Raw genomic sequence first — 17,302 nt, forward strand, 5'->3', positions numbered from 1 at the left:
CTAACTCGTGATATAAAGTAATGCAATTTGGCTATGTAATTTCAAAATGAGGTGCCATTTCAATACCATTCTATAATTTATTTTTTAAATTAGTTTTTAAGCACTTTTTATTCATCAAATGAAATAAAAAATCTAGATTTAAGTTTTTAAAAAATCTGAAAATTCTGAAAATATAAAATTTTTTTAAACCTCACAATTCAGACTGTTTTCCATTATTAACAAATTAATTAATAAAATTTATTTAATTCATCGAAATTGCTTGTTATATTTCATGTTTGTTTTTGGGTCGACAGTTTATAACTTCTCTATACACTACGTATACTCGTACGTAGTTAAATGTGTATAATTGTACTTAGTCATTATATTAGTAATGATTATTATATATATACTATATAGCACTTCATATAATTCTTTTAATCATCCAGCTATTATTGCGATGCTATTCTTAATGCTTATATTTCCATTTAAAAGGTAGTAATTGTAATGCCCATATTCTTATAGCAAGCAAAGATCTGTGATAAGAGAGTGATCGAGCCCAAACCTAGAGCGAGAGATCTAGATTCCTCTGGATCTGAGTGTTTAGAACTAGTGTATGATGAGGTATTTGTTTGACTTTATTCTTTCCTCAAACAAATTATGAATGATTTATAACTTAGAAAACGAAGCGAAATTTAAGAAATATTTTTCCAAAATAATTACACATTTCATGTATGTCAGATTGACTGCTAAATGTCGCCGTATACTAACTGGGAAATTTGGGCCGGCATTTTTCAGTGACTGAATATTAAAGCTTTCACTATTTTCTAATCTGCTTTATATTCATCACCCTATATAGGAATCCCTATACAGGCTGGAGAGGAATCAGTTTAGTGATCTTTACGCTACTTAAGAAAGAATTATCCAATCAGGGTGGATTTTCTTAAGTTTATTACTATAATCCTTAAATAAGGAGATTTAAAATAAGCATTCAATACACTACGCGACTAATTGAGACAGGGATCACATTTTCTTATTAATCTTAGAGAGCCGTGATGGTTAAGGGGATAGAGCGTTCTCCTTTGAATTAGGTAAACCCGGCTCGAATCCCAGCGATGGCTGGTCGATACGAATTTTGCACACGGCTCGCACTGACCACAGTGCTAACATAAAATAGTCTCAGTGGTAGGGTTGTCCTCTTGCAGTCAGGCTAACTGTGGGAGGTTTCACTCTCCATGTAACGCAAATGCGGGTTAGTTCCTTCAAAAGTCTTCCACGAAGGCAAATATCCCCCAATAGTTGTTCCAAGAAATCCCTTATCTTCTGGATTGGGTTAAAAATTTACGAGGCTATGGAGTTGAACAATAGTAGTCGTAAGTCCAAAAGATTAGGTCGACTGTTTAACGACGGTTAGAAAATAAAATATTAGTCTAAGAGTAAGCGGGTTTACTGCGTTAAGCCTAAAAAATTTCAAGACTAATTAGAAAATAAGGGAGACTTTTCCAATTAGTCTGGAGTATTGCATACATGATTGCTGGCAAAAAAAAAAAAATAGCCACATTTATTTTGGCAATGTAAAGAGTCAACTACCAAACTATTTATTTTAATTCTGAGTATTTTTGTTTGAAGTATAGATATTTTTTGACCAAGCCTTTTGTTAAATATGCAATTAAAATAAATTGTTGAATTTATCTAAAATAAAACATAAATACTTTTTACGGTAATAAGAAATCTTGATATTTTTAAACGGTGTTTTTAATTAAAAATAATTTCATTTTTCTTTTTTTGGGGGGGGGGGGTGCTCTCCTTTTTCTATATTTTACTTCAATGGATTGTAGATTTTTGTTAATTTCCTTGTAAAAATTTGCAACAATCCATTTTGTTCCTTAGTATTTTTATTAGTGTTTAGTAGAATGCGTTGACATTTAATTTATTTCTTTAGAAATCGCATGAACCTATAGGATTGAGTACAACTGGCACAAAATTGGGAAAGAATAAGTTATCAGCCACTTCGAATGCGGAACCTAAGTTGCTCCCTTTCAAGACAAAGCGAAAGAGGGAAGTCCAGAATGTTACTCAAGAGGTTTTAGACTCATTTATGATTCAGTGAAATTTTATTCATAAAATTTATTGTATGACATAAAATTTATTATAATACCCAACAAGACTATTAAGTGCTAGATTTTACAAATAAAATTTTTAATAAACTTGATTTGAGCACTATCCTTAATAAAAAATAAAAACCTTCTCCCTATTCAGCTGAATTGCAAATCTAATATCAGATATATAAAAATTTTTAATTCTTTAATTATAGGGATTTAGTTACAGATAATATGAGCTATCTTTATAAATGTGTTGAATATGTAAGCTTTATTTTTTTGTAAACTTATTGTTACCGAAAATTTAGATATTATTAATAGTGATAAATTTAAAAAATTAAGTCTTTAGATTTTAAATTTAGACCATCTTTTCCTATTTCTAAAAATAAGGTTATTTCCATTTTTATTGAAAATCTTATTTCAAAATTATCATGTAAACATTTTCCAATAGAAGAATTTTATGAATGAAATGATTTTAAAATTAATTTGAAAAGGAATAAATTACTTTTTCATGAGATTTAAGTTTTAAGTTTGAACTGAAACAAGAAATTAAAAATATTCAAAACAATTTCCATATTATCACTAATTTTAAGCTAGTAATAATTTTAGTATTATTTGGAAACTTATTATACAAACAACTTTTTCTGATGAACTAAACAGCAGTATTACATACAAAAAACGCAAACACCAGTATTGATATTATCATTAATAAAACGAATGCTATCTATAAAAAACTTAGAATTAAACCAAATAATATTAACAATTTTCCTTTCTCTTTCTTTTTTTTTTCTTCTTTTTTTTTTTTTTTTTTTTTTTTTTTTTTGCTAACCCAAAATTCCATAGAACCCCCAACTAAATTCAGGTTTATTGCTAGTGGCGTACATGAAAAAAATTGGCATTTACTTTGAAAATATTTTAACAAGAGTAAAAAATAAAATTATCAAACACACTAAAAATATTAATCACGTAACTGGAATATCAATAACAGTACAAAAGTTTTAAAAAGCAGTAAAATCTTGAAATACAATAGGTTCTCTAAGTTGTTTTGATTTCGAAAACTTATATACCCCCTCCTAACTAATAAAATTCTCGATGGCCTTCTTAAAATTCATGGCCTATTTAATTTTAATGGCATTATTGATAAAGAAAGCTGGTAATTTCTCATTCATATTAACCTAAACAACAATTATAGTTTATTTAATGACAAACAAAACTTTTTCAACAAAATTATAGTATTCCTGTAGACAATGATTTTAGTACTAATGTTTGCAATCTCTTTTGTCTTCTTTAAAAAAATATAGATCAGTTAAATCATTTGGTAATCTTAATCTTCCTACAAATTCCTTTTTTCTCAGATTTATTGATGATCTTTTGGTTTTTAATTTTGATGTTTTTAAAATTTTAGTTTTTAAAATTTTGATATTTTTAAAATTTAAATTTTTTATTAAGCAAATTTATCCAAGTGAATTAATTATTAATAAAACTAATATTTGAAATTCTTCAGCAAGTTTTCTAGTTTTAACTCTTAAAATTAACGACGATAAATAAATTTCCTTTAAAATTTTTGACAGGAGAAATGATTTTAACTTTCCACTTTAAAAAAGTATCGATTTTGATTACAACTTAGCCAATAAGGTTTTTTCCAATATCCAATCAGATTTTCAGGTTTTGCAGAAATAATTCCAATTTTCCAATTATAAAGAGACTGATAATTTTAAAAGTGATCTAATTAATAATCATTTTCCTAATTCATTTCTTCAATTTCAATAATAATAAAAATAAATATGACTTTGAACACTATTTTTTTTCTGATCATAGTATTAGCTAATTTTTTAAGGTGGAAACTAATTATGATATACCACTCCTAAAGCCACTGGATGAAACAGTTTGGATGCATGACCTTTTATGTTAGAACAATTTAATAAGTAAACTTCTAAATTGTAGCCTTTGTAAGATAATTTTAACTGTCCAGTGTTACATATTTTTTTATTATTTTGTTAGTAAGTATGGATAAGGGGTTCTTAACCTATAAACGGACACCCCCGATGAATTCTGGTAATACTCTTGTGAAAGAATGTATGAATTAAAAATAACGTCTATAAACTGCTTCCTATCCATTTATGAAGGCTCTGCCTTATGAACAATCACCCTCACAATCAAAAGAAGGGAAACAAATAAAATCGTTTATTCCTAGTTTGCGTTTGTCCTACAAATATTACTAATATGAATGTTTTTTTTAATGATTTTACAATTTTAATTCTATAATTTATTGAATTTTCTATAACTTCTTATCCTATTTTCCATTCTTAAAGAACTATTTTGAAGTGTTTATTCCATAGATGGCAGCACTGAATTTTTGTTTATTTTTTTTTATCAATTATTTATACGATAAAACCTATAGCAAATGCATTATTTTTTCTCTCCTTTCTTAGCAATTTTTATTAACTGTTAGATTAGTCAACCTAATTTTAACGATTTTTTTAAAAAATTTTACTCTATTTTGGTAAGTTTGTTTTCTGCTTTTCTTTTTTCTATTACAGCTCATTTACAGTGACTAAATTTTTTTCCCGAGGCATAAAAACGTATTATAGAGTAATTTTTATCTGAACATAATTATTCTTCCTTTGAAATGCTTCTCGTAAAGGAATGCATCCTGAAGATATATATATATACATATATTCAGAAATATCGCATTTATCGTAGAGGATGTGTCCTGATGAACACCTGTACGTTTTCCCATTAAAAGTTTTTCGATTTTATTTCATTTTATTATTATTCTTTGTGTCTATATATATATATATATATATATATAAACACAAAGAATAATAATAAAATATATATGAGTTCAAAATGTAGAGAAAACAAGGGAAAAATTACAGAACAATGAAAAAAGGGGAAAGAAGAAAAATAATAATAAAAATAACAAAAAACCGGGAAAAAAGGAACAAAAAATTTTAAAAAAATCCGGAAAATAAAAGGTATAATCTTTTCATAAGCTCACACGATTATATCCACAAAACAGAGTGTTTTCTAATATTGCATCAATATAGCCAAAGCAAAATATATCAATACAAAAGTGTGAGAAGCACTCAAAAAATTTTACAAAAAAATTACACCAAATAAAATAGAACACAATAAGTAAAAACAGAAATTAAAATATAAAGAAAAAACAGAATAAAACATGAAATGAAATCTATAAAGCGAGTAGCGAATTAAAATGAACTTCGAGTTTTTTTTAATTTTTATTTATTTATTATGCTATATATATATATGTATATATAGAGAGAGTCATAGATAGATTGTTTTTCAGGATATGGTACGTAGGAAATTCGGACTACCACCTCGTAAAAAGATGGACAATTTCCATGAATCTCCTTCGTTGAAACCTCAGTTATCGAAGAATCTTGGAAAACATCATGACTTCTCGAATGCAAAGGTTAGTGCTGTTTGAATTTAAATAACCTTAAGTTAAAGTTATTTAAAACGAGTGCTTTTATAAAATGTTGTTATATTCAATACTCAGGTTAGGCTAGAGAATTCTCCTTGGAAATTAACCACTGACTCACCTGCTCCTGCTCAGAGAAAATTTTTTACGAAACGTTCTGAGGAAAGGAACACTCATAAGTCATCTGACACTCGTAAACCTTGGTTTTGAAAATGAGACATTTCGAATATATCTTCCTCTATTAAATATTCTAATTCATGGTTCCACTTTTCAACAAGTATATTGTAAAAGTATATTTGTAATGAATTTTTGACATTCTGAAATAAAATTGAATAAAATAATGCGATTGTTCTATGCTACATTCTCGAACAGAGCATAAAACTATAGTTTTCATTTGAAAAAAGAAACAATTGGAACGTTTATTGTGAAATACTGTGTTGTGCAACAAAAAATATAATTATATATATTAACAAAGATGTTTAGAAATAGAGTTTCATAGTTTCGAAAAATTATAATTATGATGCATATTTTTATTTGTACATTTTAATATTTTCCCCGATTTGTGAATTGTATTCAGCAGAAATATATGTGCATAAAAACTATGCCTGAATTTTTTTTTTCATATTTCATTTAGCATTTTTAGCTTATTTTTTATATTATCAATAAAAAAATATTTTTGTATTTTAAATCTAGACTTTTCCAAAAAGCTATCTTAAATTACTGGTTTCATTTCATCATTCTCAAGTCGAGAATTTTTGGCTAAGAGCTAGATAAAAAAGATGGCTTAAAAATATTCATTCATAAGAGGTATTTTAAGCCATCAATGTTCTAATTTTTATTTTCCAGTTTTAATAGACTGTTTTATGCTTAGGGTCTTTTTTTTTCTTCTTTAACGTTGACGCGATTTTAATATTTTTATGATGCTTAAAAAATTATTATTAAATAAATTATTATTAAAAATTTAGTAAACTTGAACATTTAGTCAAGTCAATTTTACTTCCTGTTATGACCAGTTTGGTTGTGGTTTGCCATCTTGTAGTGTGGCTCCTTCATCACATCAAACGATAAAACTATTTTTGCAATAACCTGTGTTACCGTTGTCTTAATAAGAATATTTTTAAAAAAATATGTGTGGCCTATTATTATCGTAAAATCACAGTCAGTTCTTCAAATATTATATTCGAATAGGGATAATATTTCTGATTGATCTAAGTTATGTGGCAAAGCCCCTACCTTCGTGTTTAAAGTTATTTGAAATTAGCAAAAGAAACTCGTTTTTATTTTTATTTTTTAAAATTTTTTTTAAAGGACGCGTTTTTATTGTTCACTATACTATACCGTGCAATAGCGCTTCTTCATTTTTCGTAGATGTGTGGTTATTCCTGGGATCAGCCGTTTTACTACAAATTTTGCAGACTTCAAGAAGTAGCATAATTTTAATCTAGTGCTTACAAAATATTCAGACCAATAAAATAAGACCAGTTAAATTGATTATAATAAAATTATTTCTAGTTCCTAATTTAGATTGGATTTATTCCCTCTTTTCGATTCTTCAGATTAAAATAAGACATTTGCAACAATAAAAAGACTTTTTATTGTAATATTTTAATAAAATAAAAAAAGTACGTGTATGAAAAAATTAAAAACTACCAGCAGTTCTTAAACATGTGCGTATACACAACAATAAATATACATTCAATAAATTAAGTCCAAGAGAGCACACAATTGCGTGATGCATTTCTTTTGTGGGCCACAGAAAAGGATGAGTTGTTGGGAATGAACACATTAGAAGTCACTTTTTATCACCGTATAATCCACACTTAAAAAAATCAATCTTTCTTAAGTCATCAGGATAACACCATATCAAATGAAGAGCTTAGTCTATTTCAGTTCAGTAACACAATTGTCGAAGGAATGAAATATCCCGAAATTGAAATTCAATGACTCATGGTGATCTCTGAATTGGTGCTATCGTCAGAGTTATGGACCACTACTATCATCACCAATTATCAATTGTTAGCAGTCTTCATCAGATTCCTTGAAGTAACGGGTGATTCTTTTATTAACAAATAATTGTCTCTGGAATGAGTTCTTGAGGTCAGTTGAGTCCGATGGATTTGAGCAATGTTTGTCCGAGTGAGTAGGGGCACGCTGAAAAAGCATAGCTGCAGTCTTCATTGGCGATTCCTCTATACGCAGCGTCAATGTATCTTTCCATGCCGGTGATTTTTTTACTGAAAAATATTGACATTGCACCAATCACTCAAAATTAGAAAAAAAAATCTATGTGGTCTTAACAGCTATTAAGTTTATCAAATAAGCAAATCAATATTAATAAATGTATCAAATATATCAAACATTTTATATCAAAAAAAGGCTAGATTAAATGAAGAAAACTAAGAAACGTTTTTTTTCCGTAAATCTTCGTGTATTTTCCTATTTTTTCCCTTAATCTACTGGTAACTCATGAAATCATATATACCCTAACATGACGTCACGTAAAGCGACATCACGTAATATTCAAACTTTCTAGGAGGGTAAGATTTAGGGGGGGTATTGGTTCGAAGCAATCAACTGATTTTCTAAATCGCACCACTAACAGACATTTTGGAAATAATTAATTTTCAGTACTTATTGCACAAATATTATTATCAAAAATATGATTTTAGAAGCTGAATAATTGTATTTAATTATTAAAATCTTTCTAATGCAATTCTCAGTTATTTGTGACATAAGCAGGGTATTCACGCACCTGGAAAGTCATGGATTTCGGTATTGAACAAAATTTTTCATGAAATGTCATGATTTTAATTATTTTTAAAAAAAAAATCATGTAAGGTCATAGATTTAGGTCACCGAAATATCTACCCCCCCCCCCCCCAATTTCACGATGTTCCGAATACCTGAATTTGTAACAAAATCCCCACTCACAGTCATATTTTATTAAAATTTAAAATGTTTTTATCGTGTTCTTTAAAAATTATGGTGTTCTTTCAAAAAATGAAAGAAAGGACATTATTTCTAAAGCAAATTATCTTTTAAACTTCAGTGATTTCATCATTTTTATTTCATTTATTTATTATTTTTTTTTTTTATCAATTTAAAATTCTAGCTGAATCAAGCCAGTCGTCGGCCAATTTTTTTAATTCCGCAATGAGCAAGAGAAGTATCTTTAGAATATAATTCTGCAGAAAAAAAAAGAAACAAAAAAATTGATTTTGTATTTTTTTCATCTATTATATTGCTTCGACTCTTTCTATACGCTGTTTTCTAAATTTAAAATCTAAAAATATGAAGATTCAGAGTATAACAGTTCTGGTGATACCTATCATTTCCATTAATGTTATTATAATGCCTTTTTAAATTTATTGTTGTGTTTTTGTCTGAGAAAATAGTAACTTCGTCATGAAAAATTCTTGGAATTAGTCATGGATTTGAAAATCTAAAATGTAGCTGATACCCTGTATAAAAATTAAAGTGTAAAAAGTGATTCGATTAAGCTTAATTAAGAGTAGAAACAATCTTAAATGCCGGGGTTTAAAAAAACAGTTTCATCATCATAAAAATATAATCATGGAAGCTTTACCTGACTCCTTTAAGAATGACCGAGGCAACGCCTTTCTTGGCTAGATATCTTTCGAATTCACAAACTGCTCTCTGTTTACAAGCCTCGTCTTTCACTCTCAACATTTTGAAAGCCCCTTCCGGATAGTTGAAGTTGGTCACAGACTGGAACATCTTGCCGAGATCGTACGACCCAAAGTAAAGACTGCTACTGTCCGATTGTCTTCTGTTGTAGCCAGCTGCTCCTCCTGCTGCGGATGGTACGCCGTGGATGTTGAGATGTTGAGGAGGAGGTGCGTACTGATGCGGAGGTGCAGAATAAGCATGCTGGTAGGCAGCATTGTTTGGATCCATCATGCTTCCGAATAGAGCCACCATGCTGACATATGTGAGGTATCCACCGCCAACGGCTGCCAAAAGACCCGTCAGAGTAGCCATGGTATCGGACACTCCACGGAAAGAAAAGGGTGCCCCCATCACATTTTGGAATCTGGATATGAACTTCTGGATATTCTGGATGCCTTTGAGACCCTGAGTAATACTCAGAGCGGGGCTATTCGTGCCCCCAGTTGCGGAACTTCCCTGGCTGCCTCCACTGCTGCCTCCTCCTCCACCTCCGAGAAGTCCAATCAATCCTCCTCCAAGATTGCTCAGGACGTTCAGTCTCTCTTTTCTGTTGGAAACTTCTTCCTTTGTGGCGGAAATTGTTTCGTTAGTGGATTTTTGAGGTTTTTCGTTTGCCTGTACGAGCAATGTTGTTGACAGCAGGAAAATGAAAAAGAGGTGTTTCTTCATTGTACTGAAAAACAATGACACGATTAGAATAATTTGGAAAATTATAAGTTTAATTAGTTATAAGATTGTAGTGTATCTACCATCACAAATATATAATTCCAATTCACTAGTCTTAAGACATGTTAACTCGATTCTATGGTGGAGTACCTTTTCATAGATGAAGGTTGACATGGTCGATGACTACTCATTCCCCACAAGATAATTAATTATAAAATCATTCTATGTTTAATTAGTTATAAGATCATTCAATAACTTATAGATCATTTTCAAGAATTTTTTTCCTCCATGTAAGAAAAGGCGTTTCTTACATGGATGTGGAGCTTTATATAAACAAAAGGATTATAAAATATCTAAAACTTCCGGTTGGAAAAAATGTAATATAACCAACCCTTCGCTAATTAGAAGAAGAAAAAATTTTTTTTGCTTACTTATTTTGGTAGTAGAATTATATTAAATTAGAAAATTAACAAATAATTATAATAAAATTTTTTTCAAATCGCAATAACTAAGCTGAATCAACGAAGCTTTATTCAACAGATGGTACAAATTTTCTTTAGATTCACGTTTACCAAATGCATAGCTACCAACTCTACTGGATTTTCCAGTAGACTACTGGATTTCAGCCAGTTTCACCTGGTCTACTGGTTTAATTAAAATTCTCGTAGTGTTTGCACATTTTAGAAAATTCCGTAAAATTGAGTAATTTTCTTAAAAAAGTCCCTATTGAAATAAAATTTTTGTGCAGATCATTGCTGGCTTGCTTGAATAGTTAAATAAGTAATACACAAGGAAACGAACTTCACTTATAGAAATCAGCTCAAAACTTTTTTTTCTTCTAGAATGTTCAGATTATTTTTATTCAGAACTCACTTTTTAAATTAATTAAAAATATTTTAACTATCTTTGATGAATTAAATGCCTATTACTATTTGAAATTATTAGTAAACATAATACATAACATTTAAAGTTCATTTAATGTTAATCATAACTGGAAAATATTGCAAATTTTCTAAAGGCTATATGATTCTTGATGACTATAAGGATATATAAAGGATATATATAAGGACTTAAAGGATATATATTCTTGATGACTATAAAAATCCCTTAGTACATTATGAAATAATTATCATTAAACTTATCTTATTTTGTAAAATCTACAGGATTTTTTCCTATCCATGTTGGCAGCTATGCAAATGTATTAATCATGAAACGTCGTTACCAGTTTTGACTTTCCTTAGCAATTGCGTTGGGAATAAATCTTGTTTTTATAGTGTACCAGTTTCGTAGTGGATTCAAACGACCCTGCCTCTAATCGTGGGCTTGTTTTTCGCATATATAGATACTAATTTTATTTTTCAAAGCATGAAGAAAAAGATAAGACCACTCACTCGGTTGATTTCTAACTGTGGATTTAACCCTTTTATAGCGGATTCAGCTCTAGCTAAACTTAACCTAAATGTCCATTTTCTTCTAATCCTTACAGAGAACTTGATACTTTACCACCCCCCCCCCAGTTCGTTTATAAAAAATTGCTAACATCTTCTCCCGTATTGGGTTTTTTTTTTTTTTAAAAATTCGAATGATTAATTTCAACTAGAATTCAGCTATTCTGTTTGTAAGTTACATATTGAAATTCATATCGTGATCTTACAATTATAAAATTTTATTATGCGGTTTGTCATCTTAAAGTAATGAAGGGATAACCTACGTATATATTATTTGAGAATAAAATTTCCAAACGAAGAACAATTCATGTTGGAATTCTCTGGATTTAAAAAGAGTGCTATGATTTTTACAATAAAAAATTTGCTTGTAAATATTTTTTTCTTATTTGATGATAGATCTCTACGGAATGGTTTTCTACGTCTGATTAAGAACTTTAAGACAAAAAAACAAAATTTTTAAACCTTAATATAGAATTTTAATTTTAATATAGAATTTTTAAAATAATTTTTTTCCATCTTAAGCATTCTTTATTTTAAGTTTTTTAGTTTATAAATAATATAATGATTTTTGATTGAAACTTAAAATTTTTCGATAAAAATTGTTGTTAAAAAACTTTTTTTAGCAAAATTAAACTATATAACACTATGTGTTTCTGTAGACGTTTTGTGTATTTTAATGTAATATGATTCAGAAAAGTATTGAATTTAAAGTTTAAATAGACCTTTCATATTAGATTATTAAATTTAGTATTGCAATTTCGCGGGCATTAAATTTTAACTCTAATAGGAAGATGAGATTCACGATAGACGTGCTGTTTATTTACAAATATTTTTCCGATGTGTTTTGGGTGTTCCTTCTCTAAAAAAAAGAGATTCTGTTTTGTTTAATCTTGCATATGAAAGAATATCAAAAAATTTTCTTTTTTCAATGTAACAAGTCACAAACAAAATCTCAACGAAACAAAATCTCAACGATAAAAATGTTCTGAGTGGGATTAATACAGAACATAAACTAGGAAACTTATTTAAAATTGTTTCTAAATTGGAAGCAACACATAAAACATGGTGCGTACCGTTTTTTAAAAAGTGCTTAAAGGTGCTTATTTTCGATAGACGTTTCTTAAAAGCCCTTAAAGATTTTTTTTTATTGGACGTTTTTAAAAGGTGCTTAATTTTCCCTTTTCGAAAATTAGATTGCTTTTCTTTACCATGTCGATTTTCGCCACGTATTATGCTAAAGCGTGCTTTTCACATAGTTCATTCAACCTTTTTACAATTCATTCAACTACAATCTATTTCGGCGTATCGTCGGTCCATAGTGTATGAAAGCGCCAATCATTTTACAAGTTTGATGAAATACTTGCGAGTCCGCATGTGCGTCTACTGAGCTGGGTTCGGTGAGATTCTTGCACTCTCATGCGCAACTCTGCTGCATTTTGCAAGATATTCCCCACTTCAGGCTTCATTTTCCACCCTCTGATATCGAACCGAAAAATCTCTCGATCATTTTATTATGGCTAATATAATCAAGAAAAAGAGTTATTTTTATCAGAAACTAGCTATTTTCTCATGATTACATAAAGTTTGTGAAAATTAATTTGCATTTTGTTGATGCATATAGTGCTTAAAAAGAGCTTATTTTTTGTTGAAAGAACTGGCAACGCACCCTGTTAAAATCGAATGGTCATGTGTGTTGACACATTCATTGCTTGTCCCTTGTGTATTTTCCTAAAATGAAATGAATATTTTCGAAATAGAAAATAAATTTTGATTGGGCTCCGAGGCATACATTCTGACGAGAAAGGTAAATTTAGTACATACCACTTGCCAATCAAATATTTTTCAGTTAAGTTAAGAATTGAGAAATTTTTTTTTTGGTCCATTACTTCTTGGATGCAGAAAAGTAGATTTTTAAAAATCAAAATATTGACAAAAATTTAAAAAAAAAAAAAAAAAAAAATTTCCTTTCCTAGTCGATTTTCCTTTACTTTTTTAGGGATTCCTTTTTATTCGACAAAAATTCAAATTTGAAATCGTTAAAAATCAAAATAAATCGATAAAAATTCATTATTTGAATTATTTTAAGGATATTGCGAGCTCTTTTGACATTGTTGTTATTGTAATTCATTTACGTCGCACTAGAACTGCACAATGGGCTATTGGCGACTGTCTGGGAAACATCCCTGGGGATGATCCGAAGACATGCCATCACAATTTTGATCCTCTGCAGAGGGGGTGGCACCGCCGCTTCGGTAGCCCGATGACCTGCACGTGAAGTGGAGCACTTTACGGTAGAACAGTTTAACGAGGACCAATACCACACACCCTCGGTCCCTACACTGACTTATCGAAGTGGTCACCCATCCGCACACTGACTGCAGCCAGTGATGATCGGTGATATGTTGGGAACCGTGTCTTAACGGGGGTCACTGCGGGACCTTTTGACATAGTAATTCCAACGTAATGGAATGACCTGTTTCAACAAAGAGATCAACGTTCTTATTATTCTATCGAATTAAAAATGAATTTGGTAATTAAATAATCTGCTGAATATTATTTGAATAACAATGTTCATTTATGGTTTCTTCTGAATAGCATTAAAATCTGTTTTTAGATAAAAATTTAGAAAAAAATTTTGAAAATGCATCTTTAAATGTTTACTATAAATTCATTTATTTATTTTTAGGCTATCGGTATTTTTTGAAAAACGGTACTAAAACCGCATAAATAAATTTTTTTTTTAAAAATAGTAATTTAATTATAGCCAATAGCGTTCACTCCGTTGTTAGAAATGAAAATTGTCGTCATATTTGAAGTAACAATTAAAGTTTAAAAAAACTTGCATTTTTGTAATTTTTTTCCGAAATTGACGTAATTGAAACAAAACAAAAAACACCCACACACATTATTTTCTAGATTTTAAATTTGTTTTCAGTCTAAGTTCCCGTTCGATTAGGAAAAGACATTTCTTTTTGTTGTAGGTTTCGGGAACAAATTTTTCCTGAAAAGGTCATTGATTTATTTTATTTACAGTCCCTGGCCAAAATATTAGACGCACTATAAGATTCTACGTAAAATCTTAATTATCAGGTGATACTATAGGGGAGAGTGGGGTCAATTGTAACAGGTTACGATTGTAACAGAGCAAAAATTTCGAGTGTCGGGTTCTAGATTTGGTTCCTAGGTGGCGCACAAGGTGTATTTAATAAATTTACATGTATACCCCTGATGGCAACCATTTTTATGTACTTTTGAAAGAGTTACATAACAAAAGATATTTTCACGCCACGCAAGTACTTTTTTTGGTATTAGAATATTATATTGTAGCAAAGTAATTTTGTTTAAACAAATAAAAATTAGTAACCGAATATGTAAGTGGACACCTTAATTAACATTTCAATAAAAAAAAAATATTAGTTTTGTCAATTAACTAGCATTGTTTTTAACAAATGAAGCTGAAATGGCGTCTTGGGGACAATTGTAACAATAAGTAAAGGGACGATTGTAACAGCTGAAAATAAATAATCTTATGTTTACAAACCATTACTTAACCCTTTAAGAACCACCAATAGTTTCCTATATCATTTATATTATGTTGCATGCGCATTATTTTATTTGTCACTTTTCACAGCATAAATTAAAATTTTTAACCCCTTAAAGTTAAAAGTTTAACCCTTTAGGTCTCTGCTCATTATTATTTTTATTCCTAAAATATCACTACTATTTTGATCAATAAAAAAATATATCACAACTATGATAATATGTATAATTAACTATGTTTTAGTTGAATTTATGAACTGTTACAACTGACCCCGTAAGTGGGGACAATTGTAACAAGTGCACGACTGTCAAAAATTGTTAATAACTAATATAATAACATTTAAAATCAGGTATTTGTTTTTTTTCTAGTAGAGGATAGTCTACTTTACTTGTCTGTCAATTAATACTAATAATATATTGGATATTTTGTTAGTTAAAAATAGTTAAGTAAAAAATGTTACAATTGACCCCACTCTCCCCTACAGCTTTATTGTTTTTATGCGACTGGAACCGTCTTGTACTTGTGTATCAATTGGTTAAATTACACGATATGTAATATAATTTTGATGATTGGATAAATTAGACGATATGTTATATAAATATAGAATACGTATTATATCAGGTAATATGATAGTATATTAAAATAATTAGACCATATTATTCGACTCACTGTAGTGTTTTAATAATTAGCATGTTTTGCACGAGTTTATATCCAATACTTTTATATTTAAACATACATGTAATGGGTTTTTATTCAGGAAAATTTCTGCATACTTCCTATTTGTATTTATTTTTAATATATTGCATTCCAATGTTAACCCATTGATATGCGAACGTAAACAAGTGCAAAATGGTTTCAGTCGCATAAAAACTATAAAGCTGTATAATTAAGATTTTACACAGAATCTTTTAGTGTGTCTAATAATTTGGCCAGGTGCTGTAGTTAAGAACGTAAGTGGTAGCTTTAATGGCATGTGTTCTGTATCTCTAAAAAATAAAGCATTTTGTTCCAATTCGGATATTGAAAGAAGTTGTTTCTTTATTGCTTCGCGACGAATATTTGCGGGGTTTAAACACAGCTGAAAGCTCCTTTCGATATCCGGCTCCCTACTGCATTATAGCTGGAAAAAGTTAACGATTGACCTGTTACACCCAGCAAGAGGTTATAAAAACATAAAAGCTAGGAACGCAAAAAAATATTTTCGCTTCTTCCGTTATCCCTCAAATGAATTAGCATTTTTACAAGATTACGTTTTCGAACGAAAGGTTAGTTGAGAACATCGACTCATTGCGTAAGTCAGGAAATATAGGGTGAAGCGAAATAAATAGTTCGATGAATAAACACATTTAATAAATGCTATTCACTTTTATTTACAATTTATGCAATATGTGTTTTAGTTAAATTTGGGGTCAAACATCCACAATGCTTGTAGCACGAAAACGAAATAAAAAGATCAACGAGAAGTGCAATTCCAAGCGATTTTTATCCAAAGAAAACGATATAAATATTTGGCAAAATAAAGCGATTTTTTAAACAATGAATCATATTGATGAATTTTTAAGCATGCGATTTTTTAAACAATGAATCAATATGCAACATATTATTTCAATATGTCATTCTTAAACGTAACATATATTTATATTTTTAAAAATTCCGCTTAGCATTTAGCAATTCCTTCAGTTATAGAAAAAAGAAATGTCGTAAACTATATAAAACCTCGTGAATGTGCATTAGAATTACTATACAATCAAGCTGAAAGATTGTCTATTGTTTAGAAACTTCGAGATGTTTTCTATTAACTATTAATAAATAAATCTCTCCGAGCAATCACAGAACATTATTTAAATTTTATTTTTTTATTGTCTGAACTTGGTTGCTCAGCAACGGAGTAAAATTAGGTATTTCTCTCTTGAATTAGTCTATGGGTCAGCTTAAAACATTGAATTGATGACTTTGTTTGGCTGCTTTTTAGGACTATCGCCAAATATATCAAACTTGTTAGCCTCCAATTTATGATTCATTTATATGTTTATTATATATTTATATAATAATATGTTTACATAAAAAATATATGTTTATTCAGAAAAAGTGCGTTTTTGTGTCTAATTTCGTAACTTAATTAATAGTTAGCACCAATTAATTAGTATATTTGAAGTCACACCCAGAAACTATTAAGATCGACACTTAGTACGCGAAAATCCGATCATTAGATCGAAAGTTATACAGGGCGATAAATAATAAATATTGTGGCACAACGCAGGTCGTTAAAAATAATTTCCCCAAAACATAATCTTGAATAAATGCAATTGAGATTTCTAGAATGCGAGAAAGAGAGAACTTGGTCAAAAAAGTGGGCGGTTTCTGTGTGACGATAACCCTAAGCGAGGTTCAAGGTCCTGACACACATTTGGGAGGGAAACATTTTTATGTCATTGAC

The 17,302-nt window shown here is 29.4% G+C and overlaps 2 protein-coding genes across 6 annotated transcripts in view; one reads left to right on the forward strand and one right to left on the reverse strand.

Moving 5' to 3' along the window:
• Positions 1-5,861, forward strand: part of LOC107456498 (uncharacterized) — a 47,003-nt gene extending 41,142 nt beyond the window's left edge. For 3 of the 4 annotated variants that reach the window (XM_043048671.3, XM_087169504.1, XM_087169502.1), the window contains 4 exons: positions 502-600; positions 1,919-2,059; positions 5,386-5,511; positions 5,599-5,861. In XM_043048671.3, coding sequence (XP_042904605.3) covers positions 502-600; positions 1,919-2,059; positions 5,386-5,511; positions 5,599-5,730 — 498 coding nt within the window. In that variant the 3' untranslated portion in view covers positions 5,731-5,861. The remainder of the gene's footprint in view (positions 1-501; positions 601-1,918; positions 2,060-5,385; positions 5,512-5,598) is intronic. The other variant, XM_087169503.1, reaches the window with a different exon arrangement.
• A 1,229-nt stretch (positions 5,862-7,090) lies between these two features.
• LOC107456501 (uncharacterized) overlaps positions 7,091-17,302 on the reverse strand; it is a 29,152-nt gene continuing 18,940 nt past the window's right edge. For both annotated transcript variants that reach the window (XM_087149453.1, XM_016074372.4), the window contains exons 2-3: positions 9,107-9,883; positions 7,091-7,754 (exon numbers count right to left, since the gene is read on the reverse strand). In XM_087149453.1, the coding sequence (XP_087005579.1) occupies positions 7,619-7,754; positions 9,107-9,879 (909 nt within the window). In that variant the 5' untranslated portion in view covers positions 9,880-9,883 and the 3' untranslated portion in view covers positions 7,091-7,618. The remainder of the gene's footprint in view (positions 7,755-9,106; positions 9,884-17,302) is intronic.

This window comes from Parasteatoda tepidariorum, chromosome 8, assembly GCF_982258835.1.
Source record: "Parasteatoda tepidariorum strain Cologne lab strain chromosome 8, Ptep-v5.0, whole genome shotgun sequence".
Taxonomy (NCBI): Eukaryota; Metazoa; Arthropoda; class Arachnida; order Araneae; family Theridiidae; genus Parasteatoda; species Parasteatoda tepidariorum.